The 26,818-nt window shown below is 43.9% G+C and overlaps 1 protein-coding gene across 2 annotated transcripts in view; it reads right to left on the bottom strand.

Moving 5' to 3' along the window:
- Positions 1-26,818, bottom strand: part of MTUS2 (microtubule associated scaffold protein 2) — a 563,429-nt gene that overhangs the window by 120,872 nt on the left and 415,739 nt on the right. For both annotated transcript variants that reach the window (XM_027064621.2, XM_053212281.1), the window contains exons 6-7: positions 24,129-24,227; positions 13,051-13,262 (exon numbers count right to left, since the gene is read on the bottom strand). In XM_027064621.2, coding sequence (XP_026920422.2) covers positions 13,051-13,262; positions 24,129-24,227 — 311 coding nt within the window. The remainder of the gene's footprint in view (positions 1-13,050; positions 13,263-24,128; positions 24,228-26,818) is intronic.

Genomic DNA, 26,818 nt, shown 5'->3' with positions numbered 1-26,818 from the left:
TGCTGCCCAGCAATCCCCTGTGGCTTGGGCCTCCTGAAAGTCCTTCTGTCCCACCAGCTCCCCCCACAACCCCAACTCTGCACTCCATGACCCACCCATCTCTACACTCTTACAGGGGGACCCCCTCACCACTGGAAAAGCAGAGACAGACGGCACAGGGCACCCCTATCTTAGCTCCCTGCCATTAAATTCACAAACAGAAAAAAATAAATAAATAAAAATAAATTGGGTTTCTTGTGGACAACATATAGTTAAGTTTTAAAACATCATTTTTTTACTATCTTTCTTTTTAAAAAATGTTTATTTATTTCTGAGAGAGAGAGAGAGAGAGAGAGAGAGAGAGAGAGAGTGAGTGAGTAGGGGAGGGGCAGAGAGAGGGAGACACAGAATCTGAAGCAAGCTCCAGGCTCTGAGCTGTCAGCATAGAGCCCGACGTGGGGCTCGAACTCGGTCAACTGCAAGATCGTGACCTGAGCTGAAGTCAGACGCTTAACCTACCGAGCCACCCAGGCACCCTATCTCTGTCTTTTAATTGGTGTATTTAGATCTGTGTTTCTTTTAAACTCAACCAAAAATTAGGGAGATGCGATTGAAGGAAAACGTGAGCAGTTACATCACCCCCCATCTATTTTGTTAGCTCAGTACTTAGGGTAAGTCTTTGTTTTCAAGAGAACATTGTTACCCGATAAAGTCTCAATGCTTTTGAGTTTTAAATGTTCCTCTTTCTGTTCCTGGTAGAGCAGAAGTGATGGGCTTTCTCGCTCTCTGGGAACTGAATGACAGATACAGAATGTGTGACTCTTAGGTTTCCGAGATGCGTAATTGCTTTCATGGATTATCTCATAGGCAAACTGCTTGCGGTGTATAACATGAATCCTTCTCTTGCTGTGTTAGCGATCGGATTGGCAGGAATCAAATGAAAAATAACAGCTGCTGTGTGCTTTTAAGTTCAAACCTAGTCTCAATTAAGTGTGTGGAATGGGCAGGCCTGTAGTTCACGTGTTAGAACCGCGGGAGGAGGGCAGTATTTGCTTTCTGAGACATCGTCTGGAATGTAACGTAGTGTGGGGCACGCGCCCTCCTCTCCAGGCACAGAGTTTCACTTCCGGACGATGTCCTGTAGATGTCACCGTTGCCACTTCTCACAGGCGAAAGTGCCAGGTTCCTGGGTGGAATGAAGAAACACGTCCGACCGCTGCACCGTTGGATCCTTGAGAAACCAGGACGACCTGTGTCCAGACTCTTCTCCGAAGCGGCCAAACTCATTCTGTATCACTTTCACCCTCAGGCTGGCACCTGCTGTTATAAATCACTCTCCCCTTTCAGAAATGCCTCCCTCATTTGGCTTCTGTGAGGGGATTTCTCTTGTTTTCCCACCACGTCTTCTCTCTCCTTTCTCTCCTTTTCCTCTGGCCCCACAGCAGCTGTCTTCTTTGCCCCTCTGTACACAGTCTCCTGCCTCTCTCATCCCCTATGTCACTTCCGTATAAATGGCTCCCACGTTTTCTAGCGCTTCCTTTTTCTCTCCGGACATCGAGACCCATGTTTCCCTCCCCAAGGAAGACCCCAGCATCAGAAAGCAGAATCTTGAAAATCAACCAAGGGGCTGAGGCGAGGGCTATGCTGGGAACAGCATCAGCACAGGCGGAATGGTAGTAACCCATAAACTGAGTTGATTTAGGAGAAGCAGAGATTCAGAGCCACAGGTAACTATAAAAACAGAAGCTCCCCGACCTGAAATTCCTGACATTGTGGGAGAGACCTAGGATGTTCCCGAAATGTGGGATGGAGTTCTGGACAAGTTCTTCTCAATTTCAAAGGGACAGGTGAAAGTATACTTTTTGGGGGAAAATGCCCATCCCTACAGGTCCAATGGACCTGGATCCTAAGGCTTCACTGATACACAAAGTGTGCAGTTCCAAAGACACATGAAAAGACAACCTATGGCCCCTTTAAACGTGTCTGAGCCCCACACACATGCGTCTGAAGTTATTAACACTTAACACGTCACAGTTCTGTGATTCTTGTTTGTGTTATCAAGGCTGGGGGGGTGGGGGTTGTCACTCATCCTCTGGAGCATCTGGTCCTAGTTAAAGCCTCACGAGCCCCCACCCCGGAATTGGCTCACCACCTTGGTCCTCAGTCCTCTACCTCCCCTCTCCTTCCCACCAAGACTTCTGGTCCTTCTTCTGGCCCTTCTCACCTCTTGCCTGGATTATTAGTTATACCAGCAGAGCCTCCTAATTGTTCTCTCTGCCTGGAATTTTCTTTCTACCGTCAATCCCTTATGCTGCTACCATAATGATCTTCCTAAAATGCAGCTTCAAACGCTTCAGTACCCTGTCCACGACTCCCAGGGCCTCCCGATTGCCTCCAAGAGAGTCCCCAAACCCTTCCTCCTCATGGCGGTCATCATCAGTCCCACACTCCAAGCTCTAGGCAAAAGAGACTCACCCCTTTCCACAGAACCGTCTTGTCCTTTCCCAAGGCTGTGCCTCCCGCAGCACAGGATCTCTCCACCTCTGCCTGATGAAATCTTATTGCTGTTGGAGGCCACTTCGCAAGCATCCGTCCTCTCCGAAGGGCCCCGGTGACCCCGGCTGGAGGAAGACCCTCAGTGCCACATGGCACCCTGCACATCGTGATTGGAACAAGTGTGTCGCCTCAGGAATGGGAAGTCAGGGTGTGAGCCTTAGTTTTGAAATGCTCCAGTTAACAAGCAGGTGTTGTGTTCAATGGAACGGTTAGGGTGGACAGTGACGTGCCCCTGGGAGCAGACATAATTCAGACTGTACGTGTGTTGAGAAGGAGGCAGGGTGGGAGCCGTGGAGGGAGGCTCTCAGCATAACTCACTCCAGGAAACAAACGTCTTATTCAAGTCTGTGCTCCCCACGGACTCATGGGAGAGACCTAGGTGGAAAGGCGCAAAACGACCCATCATGGCACTCGCCCCCTTTCAGGAAGCAGATGCCAAAAGGGAGGCGAGGCGAGGGCTCAGCCTCATTAAGCAGCTTTCTCTCTCCGTCTCTCTGTGCTGACCCTGTCCCTGAGAAGCTACAGGAGACAGTGATATCCTGAGACATTCGCTCATGCCTCAAATGTTCCATAGAAGTTGCTTACTTAAAAATGATTTTCCCAAAGAGAAGGTGGATTTGAAGGGGCACACGCACCCCAATGTTTACAGCAGTGTTATCAACAATAGCCAAACTATGGAAGAAGCTCAAATGTCCATCGACTGACGAATAGATAAGGAAGACTGGTATACACATACAATGGAATATTCCTCAGCCATCAGAAAGAATGAAGTCGTGCCATTTGCAACAACGTGGATGGAACTCGAGTGCATTACGATAAGCAAAATAGTCAGAGAAAGAGAGATAAAGGATTTCACTCATATGCGGAATCTGAGAAACACAACAGATGAACATAGGGGAAAGGAAGGAAAAATAAGACAAAAACAGAGACAAAAACCACCAGGGAGGGAAACCATAAGAGACTCTTAATGTTTATTTTTGAGAGAGACAGAGAGACAGAGCATGAGCAGCGGAAGGGCAGAGAGAGAGGGAGACACAGAATCTGAAACAGGCTCCAGGCTCTGAGCTGTCAGCCCAGAGCCCGATGCGGGGCTCGAACCCAGGAACCGTGAGATCATGACCTGGGCCGAAGTCGGACGCTTAACCAACTGAGCCACCCAGGTGCCCCCATAAGAGACTCTTAAATACAGAGAACAAACTGAGGGCCGCTTGCAGGGGGTTGGTTGGGGGGGATGGGGTACATGGGTGATGGGCATTAAGGAGGGCACCTGTGGGGACGAGCACTGGGTGTTACATGCAAGTGATGAATCACTAAATTCTACTCCTGAAACCATTATTACGCCATATGTTAACTAACTTGGATTTAAATAAAATAAAAAATAAATTAAACACGAAAACATAAAACATAAACAAAACACCTCCTGTTTTCTAGACTGTGATTGTCACCTAGCGACAGATGAACATAGGGGAAAGGAAGGAAGCACTTAAAGCGCGCCACCCCAACGCACAGGCATCACCCGAGGAAGGGCTGAGGATGTTCTGGTATTCAAATTATGCCTCACAGAGTTAGAGGGACTCAATGAAATCCCAGACCCCGGAGCACGAGAGCCCCTTCACGCCAGTCTTGTCTCCGAAGTGGCACCATCAATGTCCCCGTTTGCTAGAAAAGCCAAGGTCTGGGAAAGTTAACAAACGCGTCTCTCAGAGGGAAGAGGGGCTGGTGCGGAGGCAGCCATACCTCCCATCTCCCCACTGCTGCTTCTTTAAAGTTATCGTTGCTTCGACTCCCTTTTGCTTGGAGGGGAGTGTGCTGCAATTCATTTATTTTAAAATCAACTTCCAGTGACTCTGAAACAGACACTTCCTTATCTGTCAGAGGGCGTGGGTCTAAATAGGACGAGTCGCATGGTCTTGTTCTGTGCCGTCTTCACTATGCTGGCTGCCTCCCTGGCCTGGAGGAAAATTGAACTAAATTCTGCACCTTAACCTATTATAGAAGCAAGCGCTTTTACTAAAAAGCTTTTAACTGGCCGCCAACCAGGGTCTGGGGCAAGCCTGAGGGCTTCCTTTCGAAAGCAGCAAATGGAACTCCTCTTTCTTCTTCCTTGGCATCCATCTGTATTCAAAAGAGGTATCATCTAATTTTAAAACAGAAGCTATTTGTGACAAAGTGTTAAGAGAGGTGAGTTGAATGGGGGCGATTTCTACCTTCGTTAAGTATCTCTTCCTATTCTTTTATTGTGAAGGTTATATTACCATCAGTGAAGATGGCTCTTATCAGGAACCAGTACTGGGGATCTTCCAGAAAAGTTGAGAAGGCTTTGCAATTTTAAGTTTTATTTTCTACACACCTCAATGCTGTCCATTACTGACACCCTAGGCCCCCGGGTTCTTATTACTTCAAAGAGCTGCTTGGCATGGTTGGGGGTAAGGGGGGATTTCCACCTCTTGATATTGGGAATATGTTGGTATTTGGGGGTTATGCTAAAACTGTCTTAGGCTAGAGCCTTAAGAGAAAAAGCAAACACTCGCTGTAGTCCCAGCAAGGTACTGTGACCACGTTTACTTTTGTGACATATAACTTCCTTTCAGAACAGCAATCACTGCTCTCAACTCACTACATCACCAACATTTCCCACTAGATTAGAGGCAGAAGAACTGTCTGAAGAGCTCACATTTTCTCTAAGCCCTTAGTTATTCAAGGCAAAATTAAGGGAAGAGACGATAGTCACAGGCGTTGTTTATAAGGTGGGGAGGGAGGGCACAAAACACTATTTAAATGGCCATTTCTTTAGGATTTAAGGAGCAACGAAGCTTGCTGTTTTCTGTTTCGATCAGGTGTAATTGAAAGGAACAATCCAAATGACAGCCCTGCCTTAGTTGAAAGCTAGGTTCTCTTTTCTGCTTATTATGGATCTTTGATAAGAAATACAATTGCTGAGAAGTCTGTTTTGCTTGCTGTTTGCTACGAGCATTGTGAGGCCTTTCCTGAATGTAACCCGCTGTGTAGTAGAATGGGTTGTAAACCTTCCTAAATGTAGTCTCATATGTAATGGAATGAGTGATTGTACATAAACTAACCGGCATTTCTCGCTTCTGTAAACCTGCTTGCTTAGCACATTCCTCACCTACCCTCCCCCCTTCCCCCTCCCCCCTTTTTCCTCCCGCCACAAGTAACGGACAAAGCCTTCCCGCCAAAGGACAGACAAAGGACGCCCAATCAGAGAACAACAAATGTCCTTACTTTAAAATCAACTAATCAGGCCCCTCATAATTTGAAACCTCCCCTGTGCTATTTGTCTCTGTCTATAAAAACGCTGTACCAACCCTGATCGAGGCCTCTTGCGTCACCGGCGACGAGCGCGCAGAGGACCAGGTTCGAACCTGCAATAAACGACCCTTGCCGCTTGGCTTTGACTTACGACTCTGGTGGACTTTTGTGGGAGGTTTCGGAACTTCGGGCATTACAGTAATTCCTGCTCTGAGAGCTCCACTCGATGGAAAAGTCTCTGAAATACAAAATCCCCGGGCTGGTGGACATGATGGCTTCTCTACTGCTTTTGGAGCTCTAGGGCAGACGGTTATCCTGATGAATCCCTGAGTTTAAAATCTGAGTGCAATAAGTGGCTAGATCAAGAAAGCATTTACTTTACAGAGCGATTCGACCCCTGTCTTTTCTCTCTCCTCTCCTTTAGCACACACCCTACTCTGACCAAACAACAAAGCCAAGCGCTCTGACGCAAGTTGAATCTGGGTCGTCCTCACTATGAGGAGGCTCCGATCTGTTACAGAGGGATCATTGTACTTTTAGAAACAACTACCAAGTGCCCAGGTCTCTATCCACAAATCGTTAATATACCAAGAGCTTAAAGAGAGGCAAGAGGACGCTGCTTGGCAGACAACAGACTTCGAGCGTCCCCTTCCCACGGGTGCGTATGCTCTCCCTTCCCCTTTACTCATCCGGAATCCCGCCTCTGTCCGGTGTGGCTCCTCCAAGTCTCAGACCATTCCGTTCGCATTCAAAGAACTGGGCTTTCACCTGAGCACATACCACTTTTTTATGGCAACAGGTTAAATATTACCGTAGACGGTTTTCTGTTAACCTCTGTACACGTGTTAACTTTTTGACAATTGTTTTACTTTTTGTTTTATCCAATTCTGTATTTTTTCTCCTTAACTACATTAAAGTACCTTGAAGGGTAGAGGGCAGAGGGAGAGGTGGCGCATCATCTTGTGGAAAAACAGGGGTGTTGAATGTGGACTAACCTGTTTTTGTATCATGGCTCCATCCGTCTCTAATTATGCTGTCTTTAGAAGGGCTATACAATCTCCCTAGGCTCAGTTTCTTCAACTGTCATGTGAAAATAATATCTATACCAGGTAAGGTTGTTGTGAGGCTTACAGGAATATCTATTTATAAATAAATACATATACTATACATATAATTATGTATATTCTCTATTTTACATAGAATATATTACATATATATTTTAGACAGAATATATTATACATACTATTATATATATGGTATATACTATTCTATACACACACACACACACACACACACACACACACAATATATCTAAAGTGCCTAGGACATCAGAGATGGTCAATAAGCAGGAATGATACTGCTATGAAGAGTTCTGCCTTTTACTTTTTTGAAATCTCTATAGAAACTTTCTTTTTTTTTAATCAGAAATGTTTTTTTTTTTTAATTTTCTTTTTTTTGAACGTTTATTTATTTTTGGGACAGAGAGAGACAGAGCATGAACGGGGGAGGGGCAGAGAGAGAGGGAGACACAGAATCGGAAACAGGCTCCAGGCTCTGAGCCATCAGCCCAGAGCCTGACGCGGGGCTCGAACTCACGGACCGCGAGATCGTGACCTGGCTGAAGTCGGACGCTTAACCGACTGCGCCACCCAGGCGCCCCTAATCAGAAATGTTTTTAATGGAATGAAAATTAAAACAGAGCATCTCAAAATCTGTGGGTTTTGCTGATACAATTCCTGAAGGGGATTTATAGCTCTACATGGCTTCTAGCAGGAAGAAGAAAATGTTAAAATCAATGATAAAAACTTTCTCCTCAAAAAACAAAAAAATCCAATTAAACAAAAAAAATTGTAAGGACCTAAATAATAAGGATAAGAGTAAATACCGATGAAATAGAAAACAATCAATGGAGAAAATCAATGAAGACACAAGTTACTTCTTTGAAAAGATTAGTAAAGTTAATAAGCCTGTGGCCAGACTGATCACGAAAATTAGAACAAAGTCACACATTACAAATACTGTGATGTGTGATTTTGGTCTAATTTTCTTCATGGGGAGAGGCTGCGTTGATAAAAATCTTCCACTCACGTAAGTGACTTGAAAAGTTGAAGTTGCAATATATAAACTATATTGAAAAATGTGTACCCTTAACGAACAACAAAAACATAGAAGAGTGAATATGATGTGGGAAACAAAGGCAGAAGGAAATGGCGGATAAAATTAAACTTCCTTATAACCTGCAGCCCATTGACAAATACTTGAGTCAGGCAGAGCAAAACGTTTCTCCAGGAACTCCCTACCATTTTAATGCTAATGCTTTGCTACAGGGAAAAACCACCTTAGCTTGACAATAGGTAGGCCTCCAGTATCCCCAGTGCATCTTCTTTAGCATATGAAAATCTCACCGTAAACTTCCCCTGGACTTGACCTACCCCAGCTCCATAGTATATAACCAGTCTCTGCTCTTGGTCCCGGGCAGCTCTTCCTGCCCACAGGTCCTGTCCCCGCACTTTAATGAAATCACCTTTTTGCACCAAAGACGTCTTCAAGGATTCGTTCTTGGCCATCGGCTCTGGACCCCGCGAACGCCATTATCACCCCCCACAACCTCATTAAATATAGCAAACTGTTAATAAGTATTACATATAGATGATGGGTGTTTGGATGCTACACTTTCTACAATGTTTGTTTTTAAAATTTTTCTGTGATAGAAGGTCAAATAGTAAAAGCAATATATATATTATATATACACACATATATGTATATATACAGATACATATATACACATATAAACATGTATGTGTGTGTGTGTGTGTGTATATATATATATATATATATATAGGAAAAAAGGAGGGGATGCATTATGAATTTTTAATAGGCTTATATAGTACACAAATGTTTGGTGATGATTTTCAAGTCTTTTGTATCTATTTAATAAAAAATTAAAAAAAATTAAAAACCATCGTGTACTATCACATTCATAGAGCTAATGATAAAAATGACACAAATCAATATGAAAAATATTGAACAAATGTAATAAATCTTACTAAAAATAAGATGAAAATAAATACACTCTCAGATATAAATTGTATAAAACTTGCTGCTACAGAGCAAGGCACGCTACTTGATACGGGACCCATGTCCGGACTGTTTCCCGGATTGGCCGCCAGGGGCTGCTAAAGAGTAATATTCCCCGGAACAAGACAAAGATAAAAAATCATTCAACTCGACTCTAAAAAGTTCAGAGTCATGCTCATTTCGACACCACCCGGAGGCCTGGGACCACAGATTTCAGCAGGTCTGTTTGTCCTGTGGTGAGGACCATGCCTTGCCACAGGGGTGGAGCTCTTTGGAACCAGCACAAGTGAGAGGCTGATGTTAACACCTCAATGTGGCATCTTGGAATCCCTGGACACTGGGCTCAGTCTGTGTCACAGCTACAGTTTTCACAACTGCTCTCCCAGGAGCTGTAAAGCATGGGGCAGCAATGGAAGATTCTTATCTAGGCTTCTAATTCCTTTTTTTCTGGTGACTTCCCATACACTGAGACTTACTTCCAATACATACTTAACAGCATCAGCACATTCTGGGAAAAATATGGAGCAGCAGCCGAATACCTAGCCTAGAAAATTATTTCTAGCCTTAAAGTACACCCCAGGCCACACTCTTTATGTACATATATAATGCAATAAGGGTGGTTTGCACCGTGTTTTAACTCTGTATGCCTCGTCTATTCATACGTTCATCCTGCTTGAGAGTAAAATATTTGAGGGCAGGGCTTTGTCAGATCTCCTCGTACTCAAAAAGAATGTCTTTTTTTCTTTTCAGGGCACCTAGGTGGCTCAGTTGGTTAAGCGCCCAACTTCTACTCAGGTCATGATCTCGCGGTTCACGGGATCGAGCCCCACATTGGGCTCTGTGTTCACAGCTCAGGGCCTGGAGCCTGTTTCTGATTCTGTGTCTCCCTCTCTCTCTGTCCCTCCCCGCCTCGTGCTCTGTCTCTCTCAAAAATAAATAAATATTAAATTTTTTTTTTTTAAAAAGAATGTTTTTCTTCACTAATTGTTTGAAGTACTTTAACCCATTAATTTACTACATTCTCACAACAACCTTGTGAAGCACTATTATTAATCCTATTTAAAAATTGCTTTTAATGTTTATTCATCTCTGAGAGACAGAGCATGAGCGGGAAAGGGGCAGAGAGAGGGAGACACAGAATCTGAAGCAGCCTCCAGGCTCTGAGCTGTCAGTACAGAGCCCGACGCAGGGCTTGAACTCATGAGCTGCGAGATCATGACCTGAGCTGAAGCTGGACGCTCAACCGACTGAGTCACCTAGGCGCCCCTATTATTAACCCTATTTAAAACTGAGAAAACCAAGACTCAAGGATGACTGGTCAGAGGGGACTAGTGGAGACCAAGCAAGGGCTAGGATGTTACTCCTTGCGGTGATGTGACAAGGCTCGGAGAGGGGCAGCTACTTGCTCAAGGTCTTGTTCATAGATGGAGGCAAAGAGGGGCTGACTCCTGCTGGCCCTGTACCCTCGCCATGCTTTGCAGGTGGATATGCTCCAGTGTAGAAACCACACATGTGTAAAGTTCCAAGATACACGGTAGAGTCTTCTAACCAGACAAGAAAAGAGATACTGCCTTTTCACGCTGGCTCTAGGGGTCACACGCTTCACAGCTGGCATGATCTGCTCTGAACATTCCCACGCATAACAACGCGCTGGCTTCCCACGAGAGTGACACGGAGCATCTCAGGATCACCAGACCGTGTGACAGAGGGCTCCCTCACTGGAGACTACCTGATGGCCGTGCTTCTATTTCCCCAGGTGCCCCACCCCACATCACACCTCCTGGTCTAATCTGGTTATTACTGGCAAACTCTCCAATCAACCGTCCGAACCACGTAGGACACATGGTAGCCTGTGTGAAAGCCACTTATGCTCAATTACAAACTTTTTTTTTTTTTTTAAACATGCTCATTTTTAGTTCTGGGGTTTATCTGGAGAGAGAACTGAGATCAGAAAGACAGAAAAGCACACAATGTGTGGGAGGTGAAATGCCATGGTCGTTTGCGAGGCCTGTCTGGAGCTGCTGGTTGTGATTTACTGAAAAGAAAATGAAATTCATGTCTGTCATCCATCTTGCTGAAATGTCACGCCGAGTGCAACTCGAGTGGTAGGGAGGTCTGAAGGAGGTGCCTACAAATCACCTGCTAGACCTTTTTGGTCTCTGATTTAAGAGCCATGTGTATGCTGCAGACAAATAAAACTCTTGGTCCATGGGCCAACGGGGAATATGCTGGGGGCACAGAAATACATAACTCCAGGGAACCAATCCTTAATTTCTGCACAGGAACTAACTCCCTTCTCTGCCACAATGCCATGAATGGGGTCCAAGAGTTCCAAATCGGAAACACAGCACATATTACCAAAATGTCATATCAACGTCTGTTGCCATGCCTACCCATAGGAAACCTTTATCAAGGATTTGTTATGGGATGAGCATCTGGTGATGTATGGACTAGGTGAATCATTACATTGTACACCTGAAACTAATATCACACTGTATGTTAACTGCAGTGGAATTAAAATGAAAAAACAAACGAACAAAAAGATTTGTTATGACACCGGATGATGGATGGGAAGGGTAATCCAAGAAGGGCGCAGTAACCACGTAAATGTTATCAGAACCTCGGTGAATAACTCTGTGTTCCTCTCTTTATTAAAGATTTGCCAGTCAGTGCGAAAACGCACCTCTAGCTGAAGAACAACCACAACGACAAAAACCCATGCCACTCTTTCTCTAATAAGGAAACTGCTCAGTATTTACAACGGTAAGTCAGGCCTCTTTGGCACCTCAAAACTGTGGAGGTAATTTTAATTCTCACAGGGTCGGGTCTACAGTTACTTGAACGGTTCACGGTTGACATCGAGAGCAGCAGACCAGAAAGGAAGGTATGAAATACAAATGGGTCATTCGTTGTCAACGTTTTGGTGGGCAAAGAGGCTGAAACTTGAGAAAACTGCCATCTGTTTTTCTTGTCTTTCCTTACACCAACAAATTGGTAATAGGCTCTTTCTGCTGAAAGCGTTAAGGGAAGCAGGAAACACCAACAACAAAAGACGGCTCAGACTGGTACACTAGGGGCACGTCGTGTAGGGTATCCTCAAAAGCCGGAGTCCTTCACGCTTCTGCGTGCAGAAGACAAACAAAACCAGTGGGCATGGGGCTACTTCACGTTCTTTGGATTTTCTTCTTTAAATTGGCCAGGCATTTAGTTAGTTCATCTTCTTATCTGGAGAGCATTTAGATAGCATTTGTACTTCCTCCCATTTATAGGTACCAGAAGGTCCATATACGAAACTCAAAATGCCCTATGGGTTCTTAAAATGCAGACTCAATGTTTGAACCTTGAAGGTGAATGTTCATTTCCGCCCCCCCCCCCCCCCCCCCCCCCGCCCAAACGTGGCTTGGCCACTTCTTGCTGGAGCACAAATGCTTTGAAACAGATACCAGGCTCCCTCTAACCTCTGTTCCATGCCGAGAGGTGGGAAAGCTTAGCTACACGATGGCTAATAACAGACTCAGTGTCTGGATGGCCCCCCGAGCCTCTGGACAACTTATGCGCTGAGAAGAAGCCAGCCCCTTTTTGCATTTTCAGGGAGGCCAAGGGAGCAGAGAGGACGCCCTCCACCCCATGCTGCTCTGTGAACACTGGGCTTGGCCGTGACTCCGCGGGCCGGATGCCCCCAGGCCTGGCACACCGAATTTTCCCGTCAACGGCCAAAGTGGAACAGCGCTGTGGCCCTGCCTCCCTCTTATCTGAAATGTGCAGAAATTTCAGAATTCGGCCATTTCATCCCTAAAATGCAAACAATCTCCCATTCTCTTCAAAGCGCTCACCTTCAAAATGTTCCTTTAGGTCATTTTCTATCTCTTTTACATAACTTTCCCTTTTGAAATCAAGGTTACTAAATCACTCTTCCCAGACTGATTTCTTTCACACCTAAAAAAAAAGTATCAGCTTGGCTCCCAGAGCATTAGATGCTGCTGCTGGAGACTCTGCAGGATCTTCTGAAAATCGAACGAAATCTCTAACCCCAGACCCAAACTTAAACGCACATACACCCACCCACCCACCCACACCCACACCCACACCCACACACACACACCGATCACCATTACCGCCCTCCCCTCCAGCAAGAAGCCCCTGGACATTCACCAGACGTGGCCTCACCTTTCTGGAGAAATACTGGGTAGACACGGCAAGGGCCTGGAAGCCGCACACGGCCCTCCGCAGCTCCGCCTGGACCAGGACCAGCTGCCTGGCCTGCTGCTGGCACCTGTCTTTCAGCCGCTGCACCAGCTGCCGCTCGGCTTCACGCACCTGCAGGTCCGGCTTGGGGGAAAAGCCATTTCGGGGAGCCGCTGTCCTCTGTTTGGGGTATCCTGCGGGGGAAAAACAGTCACTTGTGGAAGAACATCCACCCCCAGCGTGACAACAGCTCTTCGGTGCCGAAGGATTTCATTAAGGGCAAGTGGCCGAGAGGGCACCGCTCACGGTTTGTCATTTCAGGCGCTGAAAGGAAAAAAAAAACCGGATGGGGACTTAAAACATTTGCTCTGTTTACGAGGTTCTCAGTGCAGAGTTTCATCTCAGGAAAAGAATGACAGACAACATTGCCAGATTCCTTCCAGCTCCCTGCATTTCTTCTAGGTTTGCTTAGAGAGACTGATGCAGGGTTTTTTCTTTCTTTTTTTTTTTCTTCAAGGGATTACTCTGTGAAAATGTCTCATGGGAAATAAATCAGTCAATCTAGGTTGAACTCAGAGTTATAAGCTGGCAACCTTCTAATTGGGCATCCAGGAGCAATGCCTACATGCCCCTTCTTTCCCTTACTGTGGTTGCTCTCTTTGGTGGCAGGGTCAATGACCTCTGCTCCAGGGTTTTCTGGCTTTAAATGCCTATGGCATCAATGTTCCCCCAAATACTCCCCCCATGTGACCACTCATGCCACCTCCAGAGCTAAAAGGTCCAGTCCAAGCCACCAGAACCTCTCACCTTTTAACGCAAAGCCCTGCTTCTTCTATTTCTTCTTCTTTTTTTTTTTTTCACTTGACTGTACAAACAGTCAGAATGATCTTTGTGACTACAAAACAGCTCTTGACCTGCATGGACCCGTCTCTGCGGTTATGCTCCACTGTAGTATAAAAAAAGTGCTCATTTCTTCCCCTGGCCCACAAACCCTCCGAGATCCCGCTCCTGGATCCAGGCAAATATTATGTGTGGGGAGGCCACTGAAGAAGGAACCAGAAACTCCACCTGGAGCTGGGAACAGGGTGGGGGAGGCTTTCAGGACAATAACTATTAGGTTGATGCTTCGGGGAGTAAAGGCAAGGCTCCAGGGAAGGGCTCAGAGACAGGCACTGCATCATGGTCTAGACCCAAGGGTAAGCGGGTGTCTTCCTCAGAACCCCCCATGCTTCCTGGGTGAGCTGCAGACCAGCATGGTGGTGGTGGACAGTGGGCCTGGGTCCCCTGAGCACATTCTTCCCTCTGCTCGGGTAGAGAACGTGACACAGACCCTGAGCACACAATCGTGAATAAGCTTCAATATTTCAAAAGTTCTTTTGTCTCCCCCCCCGCTCCAAAATATCAGGGAGTAACACAGAAGACAAATCAGAAAACGGTCGTCTCCTCAGTCCCCACTACAATGAGACACAGCAGGTAACAGGCTTACTCTACTGAACACCCAAGTAGCCTCATCTTTTAAGGGGGAAAGACGGTTAACTGATCTAACTGCTTCTGATTGTTGATGTAACGGTAACCACGCTAATTTTAATGAAATCTTCCTCTTAAGAAATCATCTGAGATCACAATGCAACCTCACATATATCTTAGACTATTATGGCTTAATGGAGTAGTAGAACGTGAAATTAATGCTCCCTTAAAACTGTCTTTATGACAGTGCTGTACAGAATAATCCAGGAAAGTCACTTGCTTGTTGTAGGCACATCAATCTTAATATGTGCTTAATCCTAACATTCTCAGTACTGATAACAAAAGAAAAAGAATCATTAACAACACGTAGGAGGTTTTACTGCTGCCTGAATTAAACTCTAAGACACAGCCTAGGACCCCGGGTAGATTTTTTTCATGATGACTGTTTACCATTTTATTGGTGTGGCCGGTGATTTTATTGAAAAAAATTGTTTTCGTGTTTATTTATTTTTGAGAGACAGATAGACAGAGAGTGAGCAGGGGAGGGGCAGAGGGAGAGGGAGACACAGAATCCGAAGCAGGCTCCAGACTCTGAGCTGTCAGCACAGAGCCAGATGCGGGGCTCAAACTCACGAACTGTGAGATCACGACCTGAGTCGAAGTCGGACTCTCAGCTGACTGAGCCACCCGGGCGCCCCACGTGTGGCTGGTTGATTTTATAAAACACTCCAGTGTTTCATGGGACCACCAAACTGATGTTCTGAGCCCAGACAGAGGTTCCCCTAAGAACATCAGCACCTGGGATCAACACACAAGTGTGAAATCTGCGGCTTTCAGACGCCCAACTACCTTATGGAACCAATCTTCCTTTGGGATTCTTGGTCAGCTGTCCATCTGGCACCCAACAAAAACCAGTATCGTTTTTTGGGCTGTAGTTTCTATTAAGTATGTCGATAGTTAGCTCCCCGAAGTATTGTTCTGTCACTTACTTTCCTGTCCACCCACGTGTCACACCGTCCCCAGGACCGTGCGTGAGGACAGCCGCACGGGCTCATCTACCATCTTGGAGACGGAGAGCTTATGTCGAAATGAAATGACTGTACACAGCCAGCATCACCTGTCTCGCAAAACAAAAAACAAAAAACAAAAAAAACCCCAACAAACTGAGGGTTTTGTTTGCTTCTACTATCTTCTTCTAAAAGCCAGCACGTAATGGAGCTAAAATACCAATCGGCTTAGGAAGTAAGGGGGTAAGGGAGCATGAGGGAAAACTTCCGGAAGGCAGCGATCACGTGTTGCTCATGGAGAACACGCCTGGCACTGACAGGAGGTGTGCTGAGGTGCCTCACTTCTGACCTCTTACACCCGTGTTTGTTTGGAGGAGCCGGAGAAATGCTTTAAATGGGGGAGGGGGGGCATGCCATGTCCCCTGAGGACACCTCCAGGTGCTGGAAGGTTTTGCTATCACGTCCTTCCCTGCTCCTTGCAGTATTTATATATAGCTTCTACGGTGGTCGGAGCTTCCAAGCAGGCAGATATGCCACTGGCCTCTCTCCGCGGTCAGGTGGAGCCTCTTAGGTGTGTTCGGCCTCTTTCCCCCCAAAACCTGTCTCCTACCATAGCCTTCCGATTTCCACTCCATTGAACTAGGAGGCTGATTAATGAATAAAGACTTTCAAATGAGGCTTACTGATGGTTTTGGAGTCTTTAAGTGAAGTGGAAAAGAGAGTAGCCATAACCAGTCTTTTAAGGGGTGCCCCTTAGACACTTCCCAATTATCCCCAAGGCCACTCTTCCATACGAAGTCTGTGAACAGAAATACCTAGACCAGTGTCTTGCCATGACCTGCAGACAGAGATGATTTCACATGCACACTTCGTGCCGTATGTTTTGTGGGGACCCAAGATGTCTGACAGCTTCTACTGAGCACCTACTCTGTGAGGGACATAGGCAAAGTCCCGTGGGGAGGGCAAAGGAATGAGGCCCCGTCTGTGACGTGAGGCAATCCACTGTCCAGGGGCCCAGCCTGGATTTCAAGCCCGGACTCCTTGTCTGGGCCCCCTACCACGTCAGCAGGACGCTGGCCCACCCCGCAGCATCCCCGACACATCTCACAGGTTCGGGGCACGTTCTAAATCCAGAACACTCTCCCATTACCGTAATCTTGCCCCAGTCACAATTTCTTTCCAGCCACCTAAGGGCCGGACAGAATCTGTGATCATCCCAGTGACATCTGGCAGCTCAGGGGAAAAAGCCAGCCACCTTCTATCCTCACAAAGGTGAATGCAAGCCGCTTGCGTGCAAAGGCAGAGCACTGGGGAGAATGCAGCCCTTAAAAATGGAAAGAGAATATTAAAAATTCATCCGCAGCCATCCGCTCACTATCTAGAGGATTCTAATGGATGGAAAAGCTTGGTTTAATTTTAAAGCTGGAAGCTTGACTGACGTGATAAACAGTACAGCACTGGAATCTGTGTATTTACAACATCAGGGAAGGCCCATGGCCTTAATCCCTGTAAATAAGAAGGACAGGACACAACTTAGATAGCCTTCTGACTTAGGGAAAAGCACTTCATGAGTTTGGCCAACATCCTAGCAGAAAGGAAATCTGTTTCTTGCACACTGGCACCAGCAGGACCCCCTAGGTAGCACATCTGCCCAGTTCTTTGTGGTCTTGGATAGGCTCTATGTTCCTGAAGCAGATCTAAATTTATTCCAGAAAATTCTGCCACATAACACAGTATTTTCCGACTCAGTCCTGGCACTTGGTGGCCTGAGGGTGGCTAAGGGCGGGGAAGGTGAAGAACAAATGACAGGAGGGTGGTAGGACATTTCCTTCGAGCCAGTCCTGAGCACGGGTGAGAGCACGAATTACGAAAGTGGGTACCGACCTGCTATGCTCTAGAAAGGAGAGGTTTCCATCTCCCATTCCAAGGAAGGAGTGGATTCTTTTCTATATTGATAAATAAGTGAACAACAACAACAAAAATCCCCAGAAGTTATAATCAGGGTTTCTAAAGCCAACTATAAAAATTTGTTACTATAATCCCTTCTTCTAGACAAAATAAAGAGTGACATAAAAATATTCTCATCTTCAGGAAATTTCTTAGTATTTATATGAGGTATAGGTAGCAAGGTAAACCTGAACTTCTTTCTCCAAGGGTGAAAAAATCATGGTTTAATAGTACTATAGCAATTGCTAAATTTTGATATTCAAAAATGTAACTACTTTTGGCCAAGATGGAGTGAGAAGGATCAGCCTTACCTTCTGATCTAAAACAAACCCAAAAAACTCAGCCCAAATATATAAGACAATGGTTTTTAAGACATCAACATTAGGCAATGAAGTACGGGGGTCCTGAGCCAGAAATCAAAGGAGGTGATCCTTATAATTGCCTCAGCCTATTTCCTGGAATGACTTTCCAGGCTGTGGCATGAGTCAGGGAACCCATGTGGGGCCTGGTGGTTACCCCAAGTTGAGAGAACGGAGCTGGGGGTTCAGGGAGCTGAGGGCTCAGAGGTCACAAGGCAGATTTAGCAGAGAGAACATCACTCCACAGAGAGAGCGCTCTGGACACGCGCAGAGGGTCCCCTCGAGTCTTTGGCCAAGTTCTGATCATTGCATGCCTGGGAAGAGAGGGTCCAAGACCAGGGAAAGAATTCCCCAAATGACTGCAGGAAACGATTCCTCAGAGCTCACGGAGGCTCAGAATTTGTTCCTGTTCCCATCAGCCAGAATGGAAAACCTTGTAATTCAGGGGGCAATGGATAGTATACCCAAAAGGGTCTTGGCTGTAATACGGTAAAATTAGCTCTGGACTGATCACTAGTTGGGACCTGCATAACAAAGCCAACAACCAAGCCCCAAAATAACTAAACTCTTTGCAAGTAACATAGTTTTATTTAAGAACAAAGCTTAAGAATATTCATAGGAATTAAAAATCCACTACCCAACAAGGAAAAATTTACAATGTCTGGCATCTAAAAAAACTCTCAGGGACGGAAATAAGCAGGGACATAGAACCCATAAGGAGGAGAAACGCAATCAGGTGAGGCCCACAAGAAATGATGCAGATGATTAACAGTTATTTGTGACTGCATTCCATATGTTCAAGAAGCGAGTGGAACGACTGAATATGTCAAGTAGAAACAAAGCGATTTAGAAAAAAAAAAAGGCCTAAATAAAAATTCTTGAGATTGGAAACTCAAATGTCTTAAGACAAAAAATACACAGAATGGGATTAAGAGTAGATTTAGACATGACATAAGGAAAGATTGTAACATGAATGTTCATAGCAGCATTATCACAGCAGCCCCAACACTGGATACAACCCAAATGTCCATCAATTGATGAATGTAAATTATCGAATGTGATATATCCATGTAATGGAATATTATTCAGCCAAAACTAAGAATAAAATACTGACTCACGCTTTAACACAAATGAGCCTCAAAAACATTTATGCAAAGTCAAAGAAGCCAATACAAAAGGTCACACACATGTTGTACGATTCCATCTATATGAAATGTCCAGAACAAGCAAACCCATAAAACAGAAAGTACACTGATGGCTGTCAGGGGCCCTACGAGCTGAAAGTGGTCCCCGACTCTAAACAGGAACCTCAGTCTTATAACTACAGTGAACTGGTTCTACCGACAACCTGAATGCATTTGAAAGTGGCTTTTTCTTCCAGAGCCTCCGGTCAAGAACTGAGCTCCGCTGACCTATGATTTCAGCCTTGTGATACTTTGAACGGAGAACCCACGGAAGCCACACCTGGACGTCTAACCTACAGAACTCTGACCAGTAGAACAAACAAATGGGTGCTATTTAAAAAAAAAAAAAAAAAGAAAGAAAGAAAAAGGAAAGGAAAATTAGCAAACACACAGTAAGAGAAACTATCCAAAATGAAACACTCAGAAAAAAAAGAGTGAAAGAAACAAACAATGTTATCTGTTTGGACAGGAGCTGTGAATCAACTTAAGTGGCCTGATGTGTATACAGTTGTAGACCTTGAAGAGGAGGGGTCAGGCCTGAACGTGTCTGAGGAAATGATAGGCAACCCACTTTCAAACCGTATGAAAACTGCATACCCACAGATCTAAGATTCACAGCAAACCTCAAGCGCAAAAACCACGAAGGGAAGGACACCAAGGTATAGTGTAATTGTGTTGCTCACAACCGGTGCTGAAGAGAACAGCTCTCAAACAGCCAGAGAAGATGCCTTATGTACAGAGACACAAAGATAAGGAGAGCCGTGGAAACACATCTTTAACTACTTCAGAGGGGGGAAAATGCCAACTTGAATTCTGAACACAATAAAAGTATCCATGAAAAATGAAGGTACACAAACACAGAAAGATTCCACCACCAGAAAAGCTCTGCCACCAAGAAGGTCAGAGAAAATCCTTTAGGTAGAAGAACAATGGGACCAGCTGGGAATCTGGGTCTGCAGAGAGAATGACAACTACAGGGATAAGTCTAAAAGACTTTTTTCTTATTTACATCTCCTATAAAGAAAACAGCATCGATAGTCAACAGGAACAGTGCAGTGCTGGTTTAGGACACACGTGGAAGGAAAGTGTTGGAATACAGGAGCACACATGTCAGGAGAGGGACGTAAGTATACAGTTGGGAGATTCTTACATAGTTGAGCCTTGAACAACGCAGGGGTGAGGGGTAACAGCCCCCTGTGCAGTTGAAAATCCACATATAACTTTTGACTCCCCCCCCCCCCAAATTTAACTACTGAGAGCCTACTGTTGACTAGAAGCCTTTCTGATGTCACAGTCAACTGATTAACACACAGTTTGTGTGCTGTATGTATCCAACATTGTAGTCTTACGATACAGTAAGCTAGAGAAAAGAAAATGTCATTAAGAAAATCATAAGGAAGAGGAAATATAATACTGTACTGTATCTACTGAAGAAAATTTGCGTGTAAGAGGACCTGCACAGTTCCAACCCATGTTGTTCAAGGATCAACTGCATTATATGTGAAGTGACATGACATTGCCTCAAGGCAGAATGTGAAAAGTTAAAGACAAAAACTAGGAACCCTAAAGCAACCACTAAAATAACCCAATAAGATACAGATCTCTAATACATCAATGAAGGGGACAAATGGAATAATAAAAAAATTAATTAATACAAAAGAAGGCAGCAAAATAGGGAAAAAACAAAAAAACAATATGCGAGATGGCTAGGAAATAATAGGAAGATAGTGGATTTAATCCCAATCAAATCCATAACATTAAATGTACATCAAAGGCAAAGCTTTCAGATTAGAGAAAAATACAAGAGCCAATTACATGCTGCCTGTAAGAAACCCGCTTAAAAATAAAGAGACACAGAGGTGACAAGGAGAAGTGTGCAAGGAGGTACAACCATGCTGAACTAATGGAAAGCTGGAGTGGGACAACTAACACTGAATAAAGTGGATTTCAGGGAAAAGCATATTGCCAGGAATAAACAGGGTCATTTCCTAATAATAAAGTGGGCAATTCATCAAAATGATAAATGGCCCTGAAGGTTTATGTACCTAATAGCAGAGCTTCAAAATGCAGGAAGCCAATAATGATAGAACCTAAAGGAGAAATGGACAAGTCCACAATTATGCTCTGAGATTTCAACAGCCTTCTCTCAATTCCGAAGAGAACATGTAGACAGAAAATCAGTAAGGATATAGAATACTTGAATTATGCTATCAGCCAACTTGACCCATGACATCTGTAGAATGCTTCACACAGATACGGTGGACTAGACATTTTCTCAAGTGTGTATGAGTCATTTAGCGAGAAAGACCTTGTTGTGAGTCATAAAACACGTCTCAGTTCATTTAAAAGGATTCAGATAATCCAAAGTATATTCTCCAACCACGATGGGATTAAATTAGAAGTAAAATCAGAGAGATCTGGAAAGTCCCAGATATCTGCAAACACACTTCAAAATAATCATGCGTTAAGAAGAAGTCACAAAAGGAAATTTAAAAATAGTTTGAACCCAATGAAGATGAAACCCAGCACATCAAAATTTGTGCACTATAACTGAAGCAATGGATAAAGGGAGATTTATTGTACTAAACACATACATTAGAAAACAAAGAAAGATTTTATTTTTTATTTTTTTATATTAAAATTTTTTAATGTTTATTTATTTTTGAGACAGAGAGCGTGAACAGGAGAGGGGCAGAAAGAGAGGGAGACAGAATCTGAAACAGGCTCCAGGCTCTGAGCTGGCAACTCAGAGCCCAACGCGGGGCTCGAACTCACGAACCGTGAGATCATGACCTGAGCCAAAGTCGGACGCCTAACTGACTGAGCCATCTAGGCACCCCTAAAAAGAAGAAAGATTTTAAACTAATGATATTAGCTAGTTAAACCCCACATAAACAGAGTAAAATAAATCCTAAAGATCAGAGTAGAAATTTGTTGCCTGTTACTCTGCAAAAAAAAAAAGTGAAGCCACACCTCCCTCACACAGTGTACAAAAGCTAACTCAAATGGATCACAGGCTTAAATATAAAGCCTAGAACTCTAACCCTTTCAGAAGAAAATGTAGGAGAAAATCTTCGTGGTCTAGGGTGATGCAAAGATTTTTTTAAGATAACACCAAAAGCATAGTCCATAAAAGAAAAAAATTGGACTTCGGGAAACTTAAGAATGTGTATTTTTCAAAAGCACTTCTGGGAGAACACAAAATAAGTCACAGATTGTGGGGGGAGTGCATACATATACATATATACATATAAAACCCTTCAAAATTCAGTAAGATGAAAAACCAATAAAAATTATAAATTTTTGAATATTTTACCAAAGAGTATGTACAGACGTCAAATAAACATAAAAAGATGCTCCACATCATAACATCATTCGTTATTAGGGAAATGCAAATTAAAACCACGTAAGATACGGGGTGCCTGGGTAACTCAGTCAGTTGAGTCTGACTCCCGATTTCGGCTCAGGTTATGATCTTGTGGTTCGTGAGATCAAGCCCTGCACTGGGCTCTGTGCTGACAGTGCAGACACTGCTTGGGATTCTCCCTCCCTCCCTCTCTCTCTCTCTCTCTCTCTCTGCCCCTCCCCGCCTCTCAAAATAAATAAGTAAACTTTAAATCTACACAAGATACCATTATACACCTATTACAGTGTCTATGATTTAAAAAAGTGACCATACCACCTATTGGCCAAAAAAAAAAAAACAAAAACGTGAAGGAACTGGGTCTCTCGCACACACTACCACTGGGAATATAAAACGGTACAACCACCTCGAAAAACAGTTTGGAAAGCCTTTTAACATTTTTAGAAGGTTAAACAAATAACTACCGTATGACTCAGGCATTCCACTCCTAGATACTTCCCAAGAAAATCAGAAGCAGATGTCCATACCAAGACTTGTACCAACATGCATAGCAGCTTTGTTTACAAGAGCCAAATCCTTGGAGGAAAAGCCCAAAGATGCATGGATAGGTAATGGATCAACCGTGGTATCCACACACTGGAACTTTACTCAAAGTAATCGAGCTGAGTAAAAGCAGCCAGAGAAAAGTAGAGTGCATACGACATGATTCCATTTATAGAAAGTTTTAGAAAATGCAAACTCATCTATATAGGGACAGAACGGGGACCGGGGTGGGGTGTAGAGGGGTTGGGGGGTTAGGATTCCCAAGGCGCACCGGGATGCTGGCTATATTTGCTATCTAGATTGTGGTGATGGTCTCTCGTGCGTATACGTGTCAAAATGTATCAAAATGCTTGCTTTACAAATGTGTGTTTTCCTATTTATTAGTATTACAGTAACACCACAAATTTCCTTTTGTTTCATATTTATTTGGTATAAATATTTCCTTTCATGTTTAACCTTTTAGTATTCTTACATTTAGATGTGTGCTTTGTAAGCAGTCTAAAGCTAGATTTCACAGCATCTCACATGCATCTAATAAATGTTCTTTGTTCAATAGGTGCCTGTTTCACAGTCATTGCAGGCATTTAAATAAATTAATACATTTAAAGAGGTTAGGATAGTACCTGGTACCCCGGTTTACAGTAAGAACTCAAACAGTAACTCCTATGACTGCTACAATTTTTGTGCTTAAAGAAAATCTTGTGAGGTTACACTCCATTCTGTTCTACAAAGGGGTTAATGCCTACCATATCAACTTCCATGATAAATGGTTTTCAACTCTCAAGTGATGTTACCTCGTTTCTTCATATGTGAAGGTAAATAAATGTCTTCCTCATTGACAAAATTGCAAGTATTCGATGGCTGTTGGTTTTCTATCTCTCTCTTTTTAGAAGCTATTATTATCTCTTGAGGTCAGATCTTCAAAGTCTCTGTCAATTATAAATTACTTCTACACAGAGAAGACTCTACCTCTTCAAAGCCCGATAACATTTCATTTTTTAACATAAAATGATGCCAACGGCCGGTTCATTTCGTCTAGAGTCAGAACACATCGGTGTATGCACGTCAAGCCCCGAAACAATCATGCGTATCACAGGGGCCAGCACTGCTCATCAACGACATTTGAACAACATGAATGACAAGTTCAAGCCTACTCCCTGAATGAACACCCTTCGCGCTTCTTAAGTACCTGGTGAATGAAGCTTGGTGGTTGCAGCCACTGTTCTTTTAGGGGACGAAACAGCAGGTTTATTAGCATCTTGATCTTTTTGTACTTCTTTCTTGGATCCTAAGCAGAGTTTAAAAGGAGAAAAAAACAAAAAGAGCAAGTTACAACTCAAACAGTAACGCCAGTCGTTTGTCGAAAGGGAGGTTTAACGAAACGCAAAGGGAACAAAATAACATTTCGGTGATTTGTCGCTATGGTCACCACCCCCTGTGCTTCGGGGATGACGCTCGTTTACAGCACAGGGAATTTAGTAGTGGTGGTCAGGGGAAGAAGCACACTGCTGTCTCTGATGGGATGAAAAACGCCCCTGTCTCTGGAGGTCACTGCACCCCAGTGACTCTGACAAACTATCTGGGAATTAAAGTTGTACTGCCCCTAGCGGCCACCTCAGTCTGCCCGCCTCTTCCTGCCAAAACAAATTTTCAGAAGACAGAGATGGAAGCTGCAGCTGAACACAACTGCTAATGACCTCAGCATCACCGAGACCCGAGCCACGGGGGACATGGTCTGCCTCTAATTAATTTCCATGCAGCTGGTCCACAGAGGTGACCTAGAGAGCCTTTTAGCTCTCGCGGCTGCAGCTGAGCCTTCCTGGAACCTGTTGTCAGAGCTGGCCCCAGCAGAATGGAATAGCCTGAGCGTGAGCAATAACTAAGAACAGCAGGTAGGTGCACGCTCCTCAAATTATGTCCAGGAGCACAGTGCAGTTCCCCTTGTGTGCTGGCCACAGACACTCACCTTCACCAGAAAGTCAAAGAACAATGGATGGCAGATTAGAGAAATAACACAGACATGGATGTACCTAGACCTGCCTCCACTTTAGCAAGCTTGGGATAGCAAAAAAAAAAGAAAAAAAAAAGAAAAAAAAAAGAAAAAAGAGAGAGAGAGAGAGACAGAGACAGACAGACAGACAGACACACACACACACACACACACACACACACACACACACACAGTGAGAGACACAGAGAGAGAGAGGACCCAAATAGATAAAATTACAAATGACAGAAGCAGAGGTCACAACCAACACCACAGAAATACAAACAGATATAAGAGAATACTATGAAAAAATATATGCCAACAAACTGGGCAATCTGGGAGAAATGGACAAATACCTAGAAACTCAGAAACTACCATAACAGAAACAGGAAGAAATAGAACATTTGAACAGGCCCATAACCAGCAAAGAAATTGAATCAGTTATCAAAAACCTCCCAACAAAGAGTCTTGGGCCAGATAGCTTCCTGGGGGAATTTTCCCAGACATTTAAGGAAGAGTTAACACTTATTCTTTTCAAATTGTTCCAAAAAATATGAATGGAAGGAAAGCTTCCAAACTCATCTATGAAGCCAGCATTACCTTGATTCCAAAACCAAAGACCTCACCTATAAAGGAGAATTACAGGCCATTATCTCTGATGTACCTGGATGCAAAAACTCTCAATAACACATTAGCAAATCAAATTCAACAGTACATTAAAAGAATTATTCACCATGATCAAGTGGGATTCATTCTGGGGCTCCAGGGCTCATTCAATATTCACAAATCAATCAACATGATACACATTAATACAAGAAAGGATAAGAACCATGATCCTCTCAATAGATGCAGAAAAAGCATTTGACAAAACATAGCATCCTTTTTAAATAAAGACCCTCAAAAAGTAGGGATAGGAGGAACATCCCTCAACATCATAAAGACCATATAAGAACCCACAGCTAATATCATTCTCAATGAGGAAAAACTGAGAGCTTTCCCCCTGAGATCAGGAACATGACAGGGATCCACTCTCACCAGTTTTGCAACATGGTATTAGAAGTCCTAGCCTCAGCAATCAGACAAGAAGAAGAAATAAAAGGCATACAAATTGGCAAAGAAGGCAAACTTTCACTCTTCACAGATGACATGATACTCTACGTGGAAAAACCCAAAAGGTTCCACCAGAATACTGCTGGATGAATTCAGCAAAGTCACAAGATATAAAATCAATGTACAGAAATAGGTTGCATTTCTATATACCAATAATGAAGCAGTAGAAAGAGAAATTAAGGAATTGATCCCATTTATAAGTGCACCCAAACCATAAGATACCTAGGAATAAACCTAAACAAAGAGGTAAAAGATCCGTATGCTGAAAACTATAGAAAGCTTATGAAGGAAATTGAAGAAGACACAAAGAAGTGGGAAAACATTCCATGCTCATAGAACAAATATTGTTAAAATGTCAATACTATCCAAAGCAATCTACACATTCAATGCAGTCTCTATCAAAATAACACCAGCATTCTCCACAGAGCTAGCTAGCTAGCATTCTCCACTCTCCAAACAATTCTAAAATTTGTATGGAACATAAAAGGCCCCGAATTGCCAAAGCAATCCTGAAAAAGAAAATCAAAGTTGGAGGCATCACAATTCTGGACTTCAAGCTGTATTACAAAGCTGTAATCATCAAGATAGTATGGTACTGGCACAACAACAGACACACAGATCAATGGAACAGGATAGAGAACCCAGAAATGGACCCACAAATGTATGGTCAACTAATCTTTGACAAAGCAAGGAAGAGTATCCCATGGGAAAAAAGACAGTCTCTTTAGCAAATGGTGCTGGGAGGACTGGACAGCAACATGCAGATGAATGAAACTAGACCA

The sequence above is a fragment of the Acinonyx jubatus genome, chromosome A1, assembly GCF_027475565.1.
Source record: "Acinonyx jubatus isolate Ajub_Pintada_27869175 chromosome A1, VMU_Ajub_asm_v1.0, whole genome shotgun sequence".
NCBI classification, from domain to species: domain Eukaryota; kingdom Metazoa; phylum Chordata; class Mammalia; order Carnivora; family Felidae; genus Acinonyx; species Acinonyx jubatus.
This window is presented reverse-complemented; position numbering and strand designations above follow the sequence as displayed.